Genomic DNA, 19294 nt, shown 5'->3' with positions numbered 1-19294 from the left:
CTGATGACAATTAGTTTTTAAAGAAATTAATAGAATAAAAGTGTTCCAGTTTAATAAGGGTATTTAATTTTAAGGGTATTTAATTTTAATTGGTATTTAATTGCTAAGCTTGTAAGCCGCCCTGAGTCTTCGGAGAAGGGCGGGATATAAATGGAATTAAAATTAAAAAAAATTCATACACCTGATTTTCCTTAAACATCATCAGCCGGCAGAGTCTAGCTATTGCTAATATTTTATCATTTTAACACTAATAAATCAGTAGCAAACATTAGTTCAAAGGACCATGTTTAAATTTTCCTAGAGTAAGCAGAGTTTCCTAAATTTCCAGCATTCAAGAAGACCAAGACAGATTCTTAAGTGTTTACAATTATTTCAGCAGTTTGGAATCATATATTTAAATAGGCATTTGAATTCTACATGTTTTATTGCTACAATAAAAACATAAAATATATTGAGAATATACTGGTGAAAAGTTTTAATCGTTTGGAGCATTTCCTCTGAAAGCTCAGTGAAAAGCAAGGTGAGCTGGATGTAAATGCAACATAGGTCGTTTGGATGTGAGAGACTGTAACAGTCTTACATAAAACAAGGAATTCAGCTAATTGAATGAGTATACTGCAGTGTTGAGAATGTTGTCATACTGTTTACTATCCAGAATGAAGATGCATGAAAAAGCATTTATAGAAAAAGTATCTGGTAAATACTGCCATTTTCAATATTGCTTCAATGGATTTTTGCACTGATCAGGGGTTCAGATTCAATAGCCTTTCCAATACTATTCTATGGTTCTATATTTAAGTATGAATTGGGCATACATAGAGAGTCTTACAGTTCAAACTTTAATGTTTCCAATTAATGTTCCTGAGTTGATAGCCTAATAAAGGTCCAGTCTAGCACAATACCAACAAAGAAGAAAAATAACAGCTCTCAAAAGAAACCAGCATGGCTGCATAAAGAACTCTGATAAATTGGAAGATAAAAAGGACAAGTATAGAAAGTGGAAAGAGGGGCACATAAGTAAGGCAGAATATCAGCAAACAGCCCGTGCCTGCAAAGATGAAGTGAGGGAAGCTAAGGCTCAAAATGAACTAAGGCTTGCGACCAAAGTCAAAAATAACAAAAAAAGCTTCTTTCAACATATAAAAAACAAGAAAAAAGTTAAGGAAATGATTGGCCCATTAGTGGGGGAAAGTGGCAAGAAGGTGACAAGCAACAGGGAGAAAGCAGAACTATTTAACTATTTTTTGCATCTGTCTTTACACAAAGGGAAAAAACCAACCTATCAAAAATAGTGCCATAAAAAATAGAAACACAAGTTAAGAAAGGCAAGAAAATGGTGAGTGAGCACCTGTCCAGCCTAGATGAGTTCAAATCACCAGGACCAGATGGATTACACCCCAAAGTTCTCAAGGAACTTGCAGACGTAATCTCAGAACCACTGAACTATATTTTTCATAGATCCTGGAGCACTGGGGAACTACCAGAGGACTGGAAGAGAGCTGATGTAGTTCCCATCTTCAAAAAAAGGAAAAAAATAGATCCAGGAAACTAGACCTATCAGCCTGACCTCAATACCTGGAAAGATTCTGGAAAAGATAATCAAACAAATCAGCGAACACCTTGATGCAAACGAAGTCATCACTAAAAGTCAACATGGGTTTGTCAAAAACAGATCATGCCCAACAAATCTTATTGCATTCTTTGACCAAGTGACAAAACTAGTGGACCAGAGAAATGCTGTAGATATGATTTACTTGGGACTTCAGTAAGGCATTTGATAAAGTAGATCACAACCTACTACTTGATAAGATAGAAAAATGTGGGTTAGATAGCATCACCACCAGATGGATTTGTAGCTGGCTGACAGGCCATACTCAGCGTGTGGTCCTCAATGGAACAGCATCTACATGGAAGTGTGTAGTGGGGTGCCCCAGGGCTCTGTTCTGGGCCCAGTGCTCTTCAACATCTTCATCAACGATTTGGATGAGGGGATAGATGGGGAACTCATCAAATTTGCAGACGACACCAAGCTGGCAGGAATAGCCAGGCTTAAAATACAGGAGGATCTGGGCAGACTCGAACACTGGGCACTATCTAACAAAATGAAATTCAATGGTGAAAAAAGTAAGGTTCTACATTTAGGCAGGAAAAATCAAATGCACAGGCATAGTATAAGGTGGTACCTTGCTCAATAGTAGTAACTGTGAGAGGGATCTCGGAGTCCTAGTAGACAATCACTTAAATATGAGCCAGCAGTGTGCTGCAGCTGCCAAAAAAGCCAACACAGTGCTAGGTTGCATTAACAGAGAGATAGAATCAAGATCACGTGAAGTACTAATAGCACTTTACAATGCCTTGGTAAGGCCACACCTGGAATACTGCATCCAGTTTTGGTCACCACAATGTAAAAAAGATGTTGAGACTCTAGAAAGAGTACAGAGAAGAGCAACAAAGATGATTGGGGGACTGAAGGCTAAAACATATAGGGAACGGTTGCTGGAATTGGGTATGTGTAGTTTAACTAAGAGAAGGGTGAGGGGTGACATGATAGCAGTGTTCCAATATCGGGCTGCCACAAAGAAGAGGGAGTCAAGCTATTCTCCGAAGCACCTGAAAGCAGGACAAGAAGCAATGGATGGAAACTATTCAAGGAAAGAAGCAACCTAGAACTAAGGAGAAACTTCCTGACAGTTAGAACAATTAACCAGTGGAACAACCTGCCTCCAGAAGTGGTGAATGCTCCAACACTGGAAGTTTTTAAGAAGAGACTGGATAGCCATTTGCCTGAAATGGTATAGGGTTTCCTGCCTGAGCAGGGGGTTGAACTAGATGACCTCCAAGGTCCCTTCCAACTTATTATTATTATTTGCGGAGTACCACTCAGCCCTTTCTCTTTTACTCAGAATATCTCCCATGGAAAACTATAACTACACTGGAAAGAGACAAACCTTTCAGTTTACAAAGTAGCTATTGACAACATACCAATATGCCACATAATCATCACATGTAACCAGCATTTATTAGGTTAGAGTTGCTCGAAACACGATGCCATATAAATTTATTCATTATTCATCCAGTTTGACAATCTTAGCTATTTTTCTTACAATTTCAGTTGTACATAGTTGGGAAAAGGGACTTGATGGTTCTCCTAAAGTTTTTCTGAGCTATCTTAGCTTTATATAAGAAACTGCAGATCATCTTTCTGGACTATTGTAAAACACATCACTGAATAACATTCAACAAACAATTGTTTGTTGATGACCTATTGTTAGATTTTGAAAGAAAAATTCATTGACTGCTATCACAAGGTCACTTCACAAGGCAATCATTAACTAGATATAATCTGAATAATTTCCTTTGTGCATATCTAAGTGAGGCCTTCCAAAAGAAATGGCCTGTATGGCTGAAATCCTGTCCACTATCACTAACGTGGATCTAGGATTCATTTCCCTCTTGTATCAACTTCTTGGCATGCACACAGCTGTCCCTATTGCAGCCCAAAGTGTCCAAGTGTAAAAAGCAGGCAGAATCTCATTCGCTTTTACGCTTGCAACATATTTTTACTGTATGACTGAAAAAAAGTCATAGGTATCCCTCCTAAACCACTTAGTCATGAACCTCTCACAGAGCAAATTTAGTAATATGAGAATCAGATTAAAAGGAGAAAATATTATGGATATAACCAGGGCTTTTTTTGTCATAGAATGCACCAGAATGGAGTTCTGGCACCTTTTTTCGATGGATTTTCCAGAGTTGCATTCTTTTCTTATTGTTTCCCTTCCTATCCTTATTTGCTTTTGAAAATGCCCCGCTGGTGGTACAGTGTGAGCGGGGTCCTCTCTGGCACTGTCCACCACCTCTACCAGGAGCCATGAGTTACCGGAGCACTAGAGCCAGAGCGTGGTTTGATTGGCTGGGTCGGACCATGCGGTGTGGAAGCCAATGGTGGTGATGGGAGACACATAAACATGGAGGCCATCTTTCACGAGAGGGTGAGTGAGACTTTTGCCTTCCCTTACAGAAGGTGGAGTGTGAGGTTAAAAAGAGGCGAAGCGAGCGGAAAGAAAGGCAACTGGTGTGGAAGTTTGTCCGACAGTGAAACTTTGCTGTTTCAGTTCTTTGGGTAGTTCAAAGGCTGGGATGTCTACGAAAATCTCTTTTTAGTCTTTTATACTTTATATTCAAACTGCAGAGGGGAAGAATAAGAATAAAGCCAATGTCTTGTGATTTGGAGGTATTATTATTATTATTAATATATATTAATTATGTATTGGTCAGATGTAAAGGTAAACCTACAGTATGAGGTTTTATCAGATCTATTTAATAAATTGGGTTTAATTTAAAGGTAAATTAAAAGTCATCTGTTCACTGACAAAGTTTCAACTTTAATCTGTTTCAAGTCAATATCCATATTAAACTCCAAATGTAACTTTTTCCACCTTGTTTGACAACTTCTTAAAAATAATTCAATCTTTTACCAGCAACCAACTTTTGTTTTATTGGGCCAATTTCATTCCACATAGAAAGCTGACATTTCCACTCATTAAACTAACTGTATATGCCAGTGGCAAATGTCCAAAAAGATTAATAAAATGCCTTCTTGCAATTTAAAGCCACACAGTGCATGGTAACATTAATAGTATTAACTTACCTTGAACAAAATCCTAGTCTTTTAGATACACTAAAAATTGAAGGGTTTTTTTTTAACTACAAAGGTAAACCTTGTAGGGTAAGCAAGGCGGGTTGGATGACATATGTGAGTTCCAGCACTTTTTTAAAAAAAAACAAAAAAAGCACTGGATATAACCAAAAAGGAAGAGGAATCAGTCCCCATTTTCTGATCATCAGTATTATTTTGTCTCTATACTGCTAAAAGTGCTACTATTATGAACAGCATGCTAGACTTTACATAAGATGATATATTTTACACTGTTATTTGCCAGTCCCTACAGAAGTTAATCTTGTAGTTGAAAGCCTGGGGCTTGAAAACGAAAAGTATATATTAAAATAATAAAGGAAAAGATTATGTTCTGTGTTTATATTGCTTGAAGGGCAACTGGCAGACTGGTGGAATGAATGAGGAGAAGGTTGATGGGAAGAAGTTCTCCTCTGATCTAAAAGATGAAGAACTACGCTCATTGTTGTTGTTGTTAGTTGCAAAGTCGTGTCCGACCCATCGCGACCCTATGGACAATGTTCCTCCAGGCCTTCCTGTCCTCTACCATCTTCTGGAGTCCAGTTAAGCTCACGCCTACTGCTTCAGTGACTCCATCCAGCCACCTCATTCTCTGTCGTCCCCTTCCCTACTACGCTCATAGCAGGTCCTTTTTCTATGGCTGGAGCAACATGGATTCTGAGAATGTCACTCTATATCTCCTGGATGTAAATATTAATCCTTAAGAGAACTAAGGAGCTACGAAGTCAATTAGTTTTCATTCAATCCACTCCTATGGATTCTTATACATACTTTATCAAGGAAAAGTGCTTCGATTTCATGATTGTGGTTACTATTTTGACTTTGGGGGCTCCATATTTTTAACATATTTTTATATCTTTTATATTTTTTCATAAATTGTGCTATTATCCCACATACCCAGCATTTTATAATTTTTCAACTTGGTCTCTAATCTAATCTTGACAGAGGTGTTAGGTCTTACATTAACTTCAGCATTTCATCAAAAGCATTTAAAAAAACACTGGAATCTGCCAAGTTGGGTACCATTACCTGTTTTTAACCTCAACAACTATTGCCTAGGCTCTAGGGCAGTTTTTTTTTAAAGAGTAAAAAAATACATCCCAATCAGGCAAATAATTTTGACTAGCAAGGCCGATCAGTTGCACCAATGTGAATACAGCTGACCCCTTGTTTCCGAAAGACATAAATGAATAGTGTTGCCTTTGATCCACCACCAGCCTACCATAAACACAATCTCTTCTTTCTTCTCTACTTCAAAACTACTGTTTTCTAACATTAATATTTCAAACTAAGAGCAAATAGATGAACTCATGTACCTTGTTGCAACGGCAAAATGGATGAAGATATTTGAAAACTTGGAAATACCAGTAGAAGCATGTGGTAAGGAATGAAGTAAAAATGAGAAATGCTTCTGTCCTTTGTGTTATATGGAACCCAGGGGTGGGGGTGGTTACAGGAAGAAAGAAAAGCATAGTTACCGTATAATTGGAAGGAAGTTTAGAGGTCATTTAGTCTATCCCTTGTAACATTTTGAAGAGCTGACCATCTAGCCACTATTAAAAGACCTGTATTGAAGGAAAGTGCACTACTTTGCATAGCATCCTGGATCAGTTAGGAAGCTCTTCTTTTTATCCAGCCTGAACCTCCCCAGAATCACTGTCAGCCTGGCAGTCAGGGAAAAAATGGCTAAGGTGTATGTATGTGGGGGGCCTGTGGCCAGTGGCCAGGGGGAAGGAGGTATTCCACCGCAGGCACAATAATTAATCAAAGGAAAGGCAGTGGTAAGAAGGAATGAGTGAAATAGATGGACCTCAAATTCATCCAGTTGCCTTGATTTAACCTGTTATGGATAACTTGTAATATTTTATTCCAGTTCCCCTGTCAAACACAATTCATTGGTCTTTGGTATATTAATTCCCTAGTACATTAATTTCAGACTTTGGCTTTTCACTGCATCCTAAAGTGAATTTAACATTTCTGAAAAACCATTTGGCTTCTTAGTCTAACAACATAACATCCTCAACGTAATATCTTCAGTACACAAAAGTACATATAATTCACATTTCCAAACAGTCCCAACCATGTCATCCCAAGTAATGTTTATATAGTGCATTTATCCACAAATATATTAAACAACATAGAGGGGTATCACACACAACTTTGTTTTATGCCCTGCTCAATGTCACTAAGTAGTCCATCTATCTTCATATATGACTATTCAAAATTAGAACTTTTTTTGCTTTGCAATAAAAATCTCTTCACAGTACAAATGCCCAGATGTGGCTTTCATACTGTTTTTTTTCTGTTTAGACTCCTAGAGCTAAGCCGTGGGAAATCTCAACAATTTGTTCAATAATTTTTTTTAAAGACTGGGACTAGTTTATTCACCAAAAATACGCTCCTAACTTTCATTGCTCTCTTCAAAAGCACTTCACTGCTGTTTGTTGTGTAATGCTACTTGCCATGAAAAAGATTAAATAATAATGGCAATGGATATAATCTATATTTATCTTGATTAGTAGTTGACAAAGAAGGAGGAGGCAGATTCCAAAATGAGCATAATCCCAACCCTGAATTTTGTTTCCAGATCAACAGGTTGTTGTAGGGACTTGCTCACAGAAATTTAGGTGGAGTTTTCTTTAGGGCCTGCCTGGATCACAAAGTTGCTCTCTTCTCTGCTTTCCTTTCTTTCTTCATCTCTATAGCTCTGCATCTTTTCCATTCACCCCCCCCCCTGTTTTTCCCCAGACCACCAAAGAAATTGCAGGAAGACCTTTTTGCTTAGCGTTTTAAGTAACTGGAAAAGAACCAACAGCAAGATGGTTCAGTATGGTCTGGATTATACCCGCTGCAGATGGATCTTGCCTCTCCTGCTGGGCTTAGCAATGATCTTTGGCATCATCTCACTAGCTGGTTGGGGTTGGGTAACCTCACAAAATGATCCATTTGGGAGTGAAGGCTCGTTATGGAGGTTATGCTCTTTAGAAGATGATTCGCGATGTACATCTCTCATGGATTTTGGTAAGGATCTCAGTGATGGGGACACTGTAAGGCAATTTGTGTGTGTGTGTGTGTGTGTGTTTGTGTGTGTGTATGTGTGTGTGTGTAGTAAATTACACTATTTAGGGGCAATATGCTCTATAACATTTTTGCACATGTAACACCAAGTAGTTCTTTTCACGGTTATCATAGCTTCCAATATTTTCTCCAAATTAGAAATGCTCAATAATGTGTGTTTTCTTTTCTTTTTTTAAAAAAGAAGGAATTGAATGGTCAGACAGAGCAATTGTGAAAGTAGATGCTATAAAGACTTACCTTCCTTTTTTTCTGGTTTATTTGTACTCTCAGACTAGAGAAGTCATAGCCGTTATTCTCATCTCGGTCAGTAGAAAACATAGCAACTTAAAATTTTGAAAATGGTGGTTTTGATTTCCTTTATTGGCGCCAGTCTTAAAGTCTAAGAACTTGTTTGAAAATGGATGTCTACAGTTACATATTAGGGTTAAATTATTATGCCCAGTGGATCTGTATAATGTTCAGTATTTCTGAATGTGCTGATATCAATGTTTCCAGCAAACACATTTTAGGAGCATGTTAAATTTGGTTTTCTCTTTTTGGAAATAATGTTGTCCTGAAGACTTTTATTTTCCGGCTGCTCTTCGGAACAAAATATTTGAAGGCTGCACTGGTTATGTAGAGTGCAAGCCAAATAAAAGTGAAATGGAGGATTTTAAAAAAATCTTCATCAACAATGCCTTCAGTGAAAGATATTCTGTTTATACTATGTAATAAGATTCAATCATTTATATGTAATAAGGTTCAATCATTTTTATAGAGTCAGTTATATTTTTATGTGCAGAAAATGTAAAACCCTCAGAGGAATCCTTAGGTAGTTTATTTATTCTAGATTGGTGGGCGAAATCTGAGGAATATACACAGAAATGTTCAAAAGGCTCTTCCAAACGAAAATGCTGCACGATGTCAAAGTGCAGCATTTATCTTGTACGCCCTGTGTTCTTTCCACAAAGCCGTGGGACCCATCTCTTGCATTTGTGTCTCTAAAATCCCTATTAACCTCCACCACTCATTGCCCACAGCTTTTAAATATGATCTTCTCAGCTTTAATATCTGTGTGTGAAGATTTCTATTCTTTTACAAATGCCTTTACACATTCTGAGCCGACTATTCTTAGCAAAATGTTTTTGACATTTGACATGCCAGGATCTTCCCTGGATTTAACCTGTTATAGAGCAATTCAGTATTGTGAGCATCTCATTATAAATAAATAAATAAATAAATAAATAAATAAATAAATAAATAAATAAATAACTCCTGAGTGCTTAGGTGGTTAAGGATTAGAGTCCACTACCTTCCTTTCTCTGCTGCATTCTCAAGTTATTCCTGCTTTTGTCCAAAGAGATCAATGCCTGTCAATTCTTCACTACTGTAATAGCAAGACATGAAAGAGATTTTATGAGAACCAGAATTAATTTGGTTATGCATCCCACAGTCGTTCCTGTTCAAACAGGTTATTGAAATATTAAAATAACCCAGAATACCTTATTTAACAGAGATGAAGATAACATGCCTAACAGCAAAGGTGGCGATTGTTTTATCGTACCTATTTGCTTGGGGGGGGGGGAAATGAATGCCTACCAGTGGCTTACTCTAAGGCTGTAGCTGCTTTAAAATCAAAGACTCTGTTCAATGAAATAATTGCCTCCTCTCCAGCCCCACTTCCCCAACAGATAAAACTATATGGATATAATGATTGGAGTTCACAAAGCACTTTGAGCCATTTGATTTAGTTCAGCAAATCATGGAAATCCAGCTGTTACATTTGGTAAGTGATGGCTAATGCCTTTTAATACTGTATGTGAACCCATCCAATTGCGGTTTGCCTGATAAAAACATTGTTACCTAAAATGGATAAATGGATGTGCTATGTATACCCTACCGTACCCTGTTGAATGACTGAATGATATTTTAGAGCTGTATCTTGCCAGGGCGAGGCATAAAGGATGGAGCCATTGTTTTCTGTTTTTATTTCCAGCTTGGGGTAGAGGTGCAGCTGGCACCTTCTTAGTTGGATTTGTACTCATCTGCATCTGCTTTGTCTTGTCCATCATCGCCTTTGCCATCCCGACACTTCGCTTCAACTTCATCAGAGGCATAGGAGGCTTGTCTTTCGTCGCTGGTAAGGCTGCATATCCAAAGCAAGAGAAATATGGGTAGAATATTGTAGAATATGGCAGAGCAGATTTGGTTTGGAGAGACACTGGCTCTTTCTATGGCAGTAAGAAAATAGCAGTGTAGGCGTGTAAAAAAGACTGCTGCCATTTCACATTTTGTCAGGAACTTGTTAGAACAGCAATATGGGAAGACCTCGCATTGCAGCCACATTTGAGCCCAACATTCCCATTGCTAAGCAAGGCAGTTGTTAAGTCAGTCATGCCCCATTTTATGATTATTTTTTGCCACAGTTGTTAAGCAAATCACTTCAGTTAAGTGAATCATGCAGTCATTAAGCGAATCTGACTTCCTCCATTGACACTGCTCGTCAGAAGCTGGCTGGGAAGGTCGCAAATGATGATCACATGACTCATGGACAGTGCAACTGTCATAAATACCTGCCAGTTGACAAGCACCCCAATTTTGATCATGTGACTACGGGGTTGCTGCAAATGTAAGAACGAGTCATAAGTCACTTTTTTCAGTGCCGTTGTAACTTTGAACAGTCACTAAATGAATGGTTGTAAATCAAGGACTACCTGCATTTCATAAAAGCTGGCTAATAAGCAATGATGGTGTGTTACAATCAATGGAGAAAATAGTAGCATTTTTTTTTAAAAAGCACAAGTATTGTCTAGTTCATTTTAAACCAGGGAACAAGATAATGTCTATATCCTGAAATAGAGGGCAGGGAAAAGAATCTAAAAGGAACCTTTCTGCTTTTCTTAAATTCTTCTGAATTCATCATCTGTCTCTCCTTATTTTTCTGATACATGTATGAAATTGTAGAACCCAGGTTCTTAATTTATTTTATTTTAGTTGATTCAAAAGCATTCTAAATTCATGTTCACCTTGTGAGAAATTTACGTAAACATGACTCAAAAGCTATCTATCAAACATCAGCCTTATTGCTGAAACTGTAAATTGTATGTTTACCTTCATTATTCCTGGGTAAAATTTGATTCAGAATCTCACATCACCATTTCTATGATATTTCCCCTCAGAGCTTCAAACCCCAAAGTAGGGAAAGGAGTGTAGCTGAGCGGTAAAGAACCTGCTTTGCTTCCAGTTAACCCTAAAAATGGTCTCAAGTTACAAGGCTGGATCTTACGATGCTGCCAAATGCTGGACTGCATGAATCATCTCTCTGACGGTATAGGACAGTATAATTTAATCACCATATTAGATAGATTGGGCAATTAGAATACAAACTAGGATGGCAACAGGGCTGAGAATTCTCTGAAGGCTATTTTTAAAAATATACAGTCAATTCTGTTCTACTGTTCATGTGTTATTAACTTTTTTAACCTTTTTTTTTTGCAGCCATATTCTCATTAATGGGCCTTGTCATCTATGCTGTAATGATTTCAACACGTGTGGTCTTCCCAGTAAATACTGTGCATGTGTTTGATTGGAGCTATGGATTTGGGTGGACCATGTGCATCATGGCAATAGGTCTTGGATTCTTCTTTTGTTGTCTCCCCCTCTATGAAGATCATATTTTGGGAAATGTCAAACCTGAATTTTATTAAAATCTCGTATAAAGAGCAGCAGGGTCATCATATGGAGTCCCTCACTGCTTGGGATCCAAAGAAGCATACAGACATAACTATCAGCTCAAGTCCAATATACAAGACTAGAATATATAGAGGTTTAGCAGCTAAAAAAAACCCCAATATTAACAATTCTTGTTAATGTAGATTTGCTAATTTTTTAAACAATTTTTTTACCATTAGTTTTTAAAGGCAAATAGTAACTGAACTGCCTTAATTAAACATTCACCAATTAACAGAATTGGTTTATAATCAGTATTGACTTCCTCCTGTGGTCCCCAGGAACTTTTGGAGGCTGCTGTAGAATTGGATGTTTAATTAAGGTGACTGAAAATTTTTGGAATCTGTAGTTTTCTAACGAAACGTCAGTATTGAACCACAGAATTTGTTTGCAAAAAATTCCAAATTTAGGCTATAACATCTTTATTAACAAGAATGAGAAAGACGAAGCCAACATGGAAAACATTTATGTACCTGAAAGCATTATTAGCAGAAAAGACTGCATGAAGTGCATAAATTGCTTAGTTAGGAAAGGTTGGGAACAAATTACGTCCCTACTCTGATTGAGAAAACGTGACACCAACCTAATTTCTGTTCATTTTAGCAAAACTATGTGGCCTGCACATTTTAAAGACAATTCTATTACGTTCCAAACCTGTTTACAATAAACAGTCATCACTTATTAGATGTTCTCAGATCTGCAAACTGACCTACAGTATGTGGAAAGCAAGATTAAACAGAAGAGGTTGCTGAAGTTCCAGTAGTACTTTTGTAATAGCATATCTTAGTTTTGCCTACTTGTTTTAAAGTGTAAATACATAGCCTTTTTAATGCATGGATGTATAATTGCCAAAATATGTTCTTTTTTTTTACTGGGGCAATTCTTTTGTAATATTTTGTTTATGTTCAGCTGACGAAAGCAACACAATCCATCATAACACTGAAAGGACAATGATGCTGCATAGGCATAGAGAACTCAGAAAATGTACATATGTACATGATTTATTATACTAAGGGTCATCTGGTACTCATTTCTTTTGCCATTTGTTCTGACCTCTTACAGCAGGTGTGGGCAACTATGGCAATTTTATGACCTGTGGACTTCAACTCCCAGAATTCCTGAGCTAGCATGGCTGGCTTAAAGTCCAGTTAAAGTCCACAGGTCGTAATGTTACCATAGTTGCCCACCCCTGTCCTATAGGCTTGTTTCTTAATTCAAACCTTATTCCCAAGTAAAAATACATAAGCTGTCGCCTTAGATCGTAAGCTGTAGGAGTTGTGTAGCTTCTATGTTCTGCATAATGCTCAAGGCTTAATTAAAAGTTAAATCAATAGTTAGAGTGGCAAGTTGAACTTAATATCATCTATTGTATTTTGGCATAATTTTCCATGTTTCTTAATTGCATGTTGAAAAGGATGTGATATTATTAAAATCAGTTAGTAGAACTTTTTTGCCTGTTGCTTAATGAGTAAAAGAATTTGTAGGGTTGGTATTAAACTTAAAAATAAAAATAAACAACACAAACAACTTAAGTATGTGAACATATTGCCCTCATCAAATGACAGATGCGCATTTGTTGAAAATTCAAAAAATGGATTAGCATACAGAGGCTATAATTGCTGTTAAAAATTCAGCCATTGCAAAAATGTTTTAGTATTCTGGGCAGCTTACTAGCAGAGTTATAAACATTGACTACTTAAGGCAAGACTAGGAAATTTGTGGGCCTTCATGGGAGTTGAATTTTAACAGTATCTTTTATATAGCCCAGACCTGAGATTCCCCCTTACTTTAGGAGATAAATAAAGAACAATTTAAAGCAGCAAAGAAGTATCTTTTGGCAAAACTGAGCATTGTTGCCAGTAATATCAGAAAATTAAGGGAAGCTGAATATTATTTCAAGGGGGGCTCCCGAAAGGAGGTTGCTGGTAGTTGCATTCACTCTGTAAATCCTAATCCTAGTTTATTAAATATTTATATCCTATAGGTAGATTAGTTCTTTCTAAAGAACTATTTTTGCCCAATATCAATAGATGCTAGATAGTTGGGTGTGCTTAAATCTAGCCATCAAAACCCTTGCCCCTTAAGCTGCAGAAAAATGAAATTTAAAATTTTGAAGATGCCCTTTCTGAGAAGAATCAAGGGCTATAGATATTCCTTCAACCATTATTGCATCCAAGTTTCATCAGTGCCTTTCGTCAGCCTGTGGACTGCAGACTCTAGCCTGGAAATTATGCAGAGGATTTATAGTCTGCACTCAATCTCTAGTAGGGAGAACATGCCTGCCCAACAGGTTGCACAATGATAGGATTTACTAATGGGAATTCAAAGGCCTTAGGTCTTGAGCCTGGGAAACCAGCTATGCTAACAAATAAGTCACAGGATGAAACAAAACACTTTTGAGAGGTGTTTTGTTGTTTTGAAAAGATATGTAGCATGTCTGTAGGATATATGTGCATGCTTTTTTTTTCTTCTATGAAAGGGAGATTGAGAGCAAGAAAACAGCACAGGGGCCTTGAAGAAAACAACAACAACAATAAGGGACACAGCGGGACTAGGCTCTATATATTTAATGTATCTAGAGGATTGCAAGAAACCTCCTTCTCCTGAGAATGGTGAATACTCAAGGCATAGCAAACAGTAGCTTCTTCAGAAACTTACTGCTTTCGTCAGAATTAGGGAGGAAGTGAGCAGTAGGAGAAAAAAACAGATTTCTTTTTCTCTGATGAGTGACATAGAGCTGGCTCAGTGGCACTTCAGTCTGGTCTAACACATCACTTGCAAGTCAGGCAATAAGGGATATGAGTAGCTAGAACCATTTCCATGATCCTTCCCCCGCCCCCCAAAAAAAAAATCTACTAAACCCACTTCAGCTGCACCTCACACACTAATGTGGCAGTGATGATTAGACTGAATAGGGCTTGAAGACTGTGGGAGTTTCTTTCCAGTTGAGTCATGGCTGCACCACCCTTCGAGTGAGCAACATTCCACAGTTATGTAGATTTTCAGAGGAGGAATCGCTGCAGAACCATTAGGGGTACATATTACTTTAAAGTCGTATTTACATGATCACCAAATGCAGTAGATTACATTGCTACTGACAGGGAGTTCCGTTGTACAAAAGGTAACAGATGAAAATATGGTTTAAATCTACTGGAAGTTCAGTCTGACTAAACTTAAAAACATCATGGCACATGTGAACATTATTTTAGAACAGCAAGTTAGTAATTGGAATGCGATTTCTCCTCATATTATCTCTGAGGAGATTGGAATGGGATATAGAATAAAGTTGTCTAAACTAAGATCAGGCCTGAAAAGCCAAAATTCAGGTAAGTATTTCAAAAGTAAAAGAAATAAATGCTGATAATGCCTCATCCTGGGACAAAGGTGTTTTGCAGAGAAAGAAGATAGATTTTTTTTAAAAAAAAAAGATAGATCAAACAAATCAAGTGTCCTGCAGTATAAAGCAATGAAGAAGGGGAAGATACTGTAAGCTGGGATGGGTTTTTCTATGTGAACAAAGTGGTATGATGTATCTGCCTAGGCATGCAAGTCAGCTCTCCCACAGACACTCCTAAGGTGGGGCATTTATTCATCTCAAGCCTGAGCCAAATGAAACACATTCAATATTTGCACCATGTAACCAGTCAGAATAGTTGCATTGGTGAAGCTGCAGCTTATAGACCCAGTACTGTATTGCAAAGGCTGTTAAACTTAGTGGATTTACTTTGGTCTAGATGCAAGTGACAAATGGAGAAAGCAGTAAAATTTTGATGAGGAGGAATTAAGCCATATGGGTGCTGAAGTCATTTTTTTTTCTTTCCTTCCTCTTAACTTGGCTAACCAGGATCCTGCGGGACCAAGATGAAATATGAGCAGGACAAGGGTGGGAAGACGGATTGAGTGGGACTGAGATAATGAAGAAGATAATGCAGAAAAGAAACATGATGGATGACTACTTACTTAAGAGAAACATTTGTAGTACATTCTATTCCAATCTACTCTTCCCTTAGGTTTTTGTGCTGTACTTATTAGGGCTACCACCACACTGTATTGGAGCATACTGTATTGTGATTTAGAGGATTATAGCAGACCATATTTTCATTTTGTACAATGCAGCTCTCTGTCAGTGACAATATAATGTACTACATTTGGTGATCATGTAAATTGTATTTATTTATATAGAACTTATATAACTCAGGCAATTATCTCTCTCTCTTCCCTCCCCCCCACTATAATATTTGGTTTAAAAGAGTTTAGAAAATAGTGCGTGGTGAAAGCTAAATACTAAAGACTTGAATCAGCAGAAAAAGTTTCTAGAAGAGATGCTAAAACTTGTGTGCTTTTGCCTTAAGCTAAGGCTGGATGAAGCCACACCTTAGTGGATGAGACTTCCAAAAAGCAACACCTTTCTACCCATGTACTTGGAAGCAATTCTCTGAAACTGCCAGGGAGCACTAAAAAAAATGCAAGGGAAGCCATGCCAGCATGGAAATCAAAGTTACAGGACTCTTTCCCATGATAAAACAGCAGTGTTTTAGAAGCTATGTAATTATATACAAGAACCCCACCCTGTTTGGGGCCTGTTTTTCAGTTAGCAAGCAAACTTTCCCAACTGGTTATTACACAAACCTATACAACATGAGTTAGATTTATTCTGGGGAGGAGGATCAGGGGGTGGGGATCAGGGTTTAAAGTTCCCTATTGGTCTAATGCAGTGTTTCTCAATTTCAGCAACTTTAAGGCGTGTGGACTTCAACTCCCAGAATTCCCCAGTCAGCATGCTGACTGGAGAATTCTGGGAGTTGAAGTCCACACGCCTTAAAGTTGCTGAAATTGAGAAACACTGGTATAATGTGGGGCCACATGGGCAAGAGGAACAATAACAATAACAAAGCAGATAATGGCCATAAAACTCATCCACTTTCCTATTTAGGATTCCCCACAACATCTACTGATGGGGATGTGTTGAAAGCACTGGAGGTTATATATTCTTAATCTGAAATAGATCAAATGCTTTGAAGTTATGGATACTAGAAAAGTAATCATAAATATGGATTCTTCATAGATTTTACACTGCAATTAATTACTTTTGTTTAAACTTAAAGTGGTGTAGAGACAACCTCATTTGTATAGTAGTTAAGGCATCAGGCTAGAAACCAGGAGACCACGGGTTCTATTCTCACTTTAGACACAAAGCCAGTTGGGTGACCTTGGGCCAGTCACTCTCTCTCAGCCCTAGGAAGAAAGCAATGGCAAACCACTTCTGAAAATCCTTGCCAAGAAAACTTCAGAGACTCTTCCAGGCAGTCTTCAAGAATTGGACACTATTGAACAAAAGACAAAAAAAATGGTGTGAAGAAAAAGAAATGATTGAAATATTTGATTACACTAATATTTCCTGTTCCCTGAAGGATAGGCAGGACACAACTGAATGAATATCATCATCATCATCACCACTAATAGCAGCATCAGCAGCATCAAATAAGCTGGAGAGACCATACTGGAGATTTCTTATTTCATTGTAGGGCTGCAACTGAATCAGTTGTGAGGTTGCTTTCCTCACTGAATCCTACTCTTACTGAACTCCTTCTTCAGTCTCTATCTTCCATCTCCATTTCAGAGATAATGAATTTATCTGACTTCTGCACTGAACCTAGTGAGTCATAGGTAAAGGTAAAGGTTCCCCCGCACATCCGTGGTAGTCGTTTCCAACTCTAGGGGCCGGTGCTCATCTCCATTTAAAAGCTGAAGAGCCAGTGCCTGTCCAAGGATGACTCCGTGGTCATGTGGCCGGCATGACTAGATGCCAAAGGCGCACGGAACGCTGTTACCTTCCCACCGTAGTGGTCCCTATTTTTCTACTTGCATTTTTACATGCTTTCGAACTGCTAGGTTTGCAGAAGCTGGGATGAGTAACAGGCGCTCACTCTGCTACGCGGCACTTGGGATTCGACCCGCCAAACTGCCGACCTTCTGATTGAAAGCTCAGCCTCCTAACCCACTGAGCCACCGTGTCCCTATAGTGAGTCATAACCCTACCCATTTATGGATGCTTGAGATGAGTAACTGTGGAGAGATGGGTGTGATTGTTATCTGGCTTTGGGTTCATTAAAATATTGCTTGCTTACATCAGTAAAGCGTAATAGCATTCGGCCTTTTAAATTTGTAAAAACTAGGATCTTCTTTTCCTGCAAAGGGCCAACAGAAGCCACAGGGTTTGCTTGCTGTTACTGTGAGTAAACCCTCACTTGGACTCTGGTCACTGCCAGATAGCATACTGATAGTTGCAGATCTAGTTCAACCTGAATCATGGTTCTTTAGTTTGGAACCACATCGGAATGTACAATGGGACCAAAGATATTTATTTATTTAACCACCTTTTCAAAAGACTCATGGCCAACAGTAGAATAGAATAAAGGTGGAAGGGACCTTGGAGGTCTTCTAGTCCAGCACCCTGCTCAAGCAGGAGAACCTATACCATCTCAGACAGATGAATATCTAGTCTCTTCTTAAAAATCTCCAGTGATGGAGCACCCACGATTTCTGGGGGTAAGCTGTTCCACTGCTTGATTGTCCTGACTGTCGGGAAGTTTCTCCTTAATTCCAAGTTGCTTCTCTCTTTGATCAGTTTCCAACCATTGTTTCTTGTCCTTCCATCTGGTGCTTTGGTGAACAACCTGGCCCCCTCTGCCTTGTGGCAGCCCCTCAGATACTAGAACACTGCTATCATATCTTCCCTATTTCTTCTTTTCTTTAAACTCGCCAAACCCAAGGCCCACAGCTGTTCTTTGTATGTTTTAGTCTCCAGGCCTTTGATCATCTTAGTTGCTCTTCTCTGAATTTTTTCCGAACTCGCATCATCTTTTTTGTGATACGGTGACCAAAATTGCCTGCAGTATTCCAGGTGTGGTCTTACTAGAGTTTTATAAAGCGGTGCTAACACTTTGTGTGATCTTGATTCTATGCCTCTGTTTATACAACCCAGGATTGTATTAGCTTTTTTGGTTGCTGCTGCACACTGCTGGCTCATAGTCAAGTAATCGTCCACTAGGACTCCAAGGTCCCTTTCACAGTTACTGTTTTTAAGCCAGGTCTCTCCCAATCTGTATTTGTGCCTTTGGTTTTTCCTGCCTAAATGTAAGACTCTGCTTTTCTCCACATTGAAACACTCCCATTCTTTAAAACTGAGTAATAAATAATTGCTTAAGAACACTAAGGTCACTCCAGATCTTTGCCAGCTGTCAAATGCTTTTAAGGAGAATGGTTTTTAAGACACTGCAGAATGCCAGAAGTGTAGGAGCCAAACACATCCAGAGGATAGCATATTCTCTAAAATGGAGCCCACCAAAAAGATGACCTGTCAGATGACCCATTCCCTCTGATAATTTGTAGGGCAGGACCCTGAGTATAGAGACTGCATACAGATGTTCCCCATTGTATTTGCTTTCTTGTTTTCTTGCTTTCTTTCCACAGGAAAGACAGAAAGCAGATGCTTAACTTAGTTAATCTCATCTGGAACTTCAGAGATTCAGTGCTAATTGAAATCTACAAAAGCAAAGTAATCATTAACCAGTGGTGACTACATATACAATACTGTAATATAGAAGAGTTGTGAGTCATAATATTTGAAAAGAGCATTGAGTTGCAAATGGGATTGGTTTTATACCATTACTGGTCACAGCAGATGACAACTAATTATTGAAAGAGGTAGTTTTCTAGAAGCCACTGCACCCATTTTATTAAAAATTACCCATAGGCTAAGTGCAACTGGGCAAAAAGTATCCATTGAAATGTATGGTTAAAACAACACCC

General features: G+C 38.3%; 1 protein-coding gene across 2 annotated transcripts; it reads left to right on the top strand.

Annotated features, from left to right (window-relative positions):
* Positions 1–7409: 7409 nt before the first annotated feature.
* Positions 7410–12863, top strand: LOC308674659 (p53 apoptosis effector related to PMP-22-like). Of its 2 annotated transcripts, XR_014027943.1 has the most exons (4): positions 7410–7717; positions 9750–9893; positions 11252–12527; positions 12662–12682. XR_014027943.1 is itself a non-coding variant. In XM_081339333.1 (3 exons), exons 1-3 carry the CDS (start codon positions 7516–7518, stop codon positions 11458–11460), a joined length of 555 nt encoding a protein of 184 aa, XP_081195459.1. In that variant the 5' UTR covers positions 7410–7515; the 3' UTR covers positions 11461–12863. The 2 variants fall into 2 exon arrangements, 1 of the variants encoding a protein (XP_081195459.1); XM_081339333.1 differs by having other exon boundaries at positions 11252–12863.
* Positions 12864–19294: the final 6431 nt, after the last annotated feature.

The sequence above is a fragment of the Vipera berus genome (assembly GCF_964194415.1).
Source record: "Vipera berus genome assembly, chromosome: 1".
In the NCBI taxonomy this organism is placed as follows: domain Eukaryota; kingdom Metazoa; phylum Chordata; class Lepidosauria; order Squamata; family Viperidae; genus Vipera; species Vipera berus.
The sequence above is the reverse complement of the archived record's forward strand: the minus strand, read 5'-3'. Positions and strand labels throughout refer to the sequence as shown.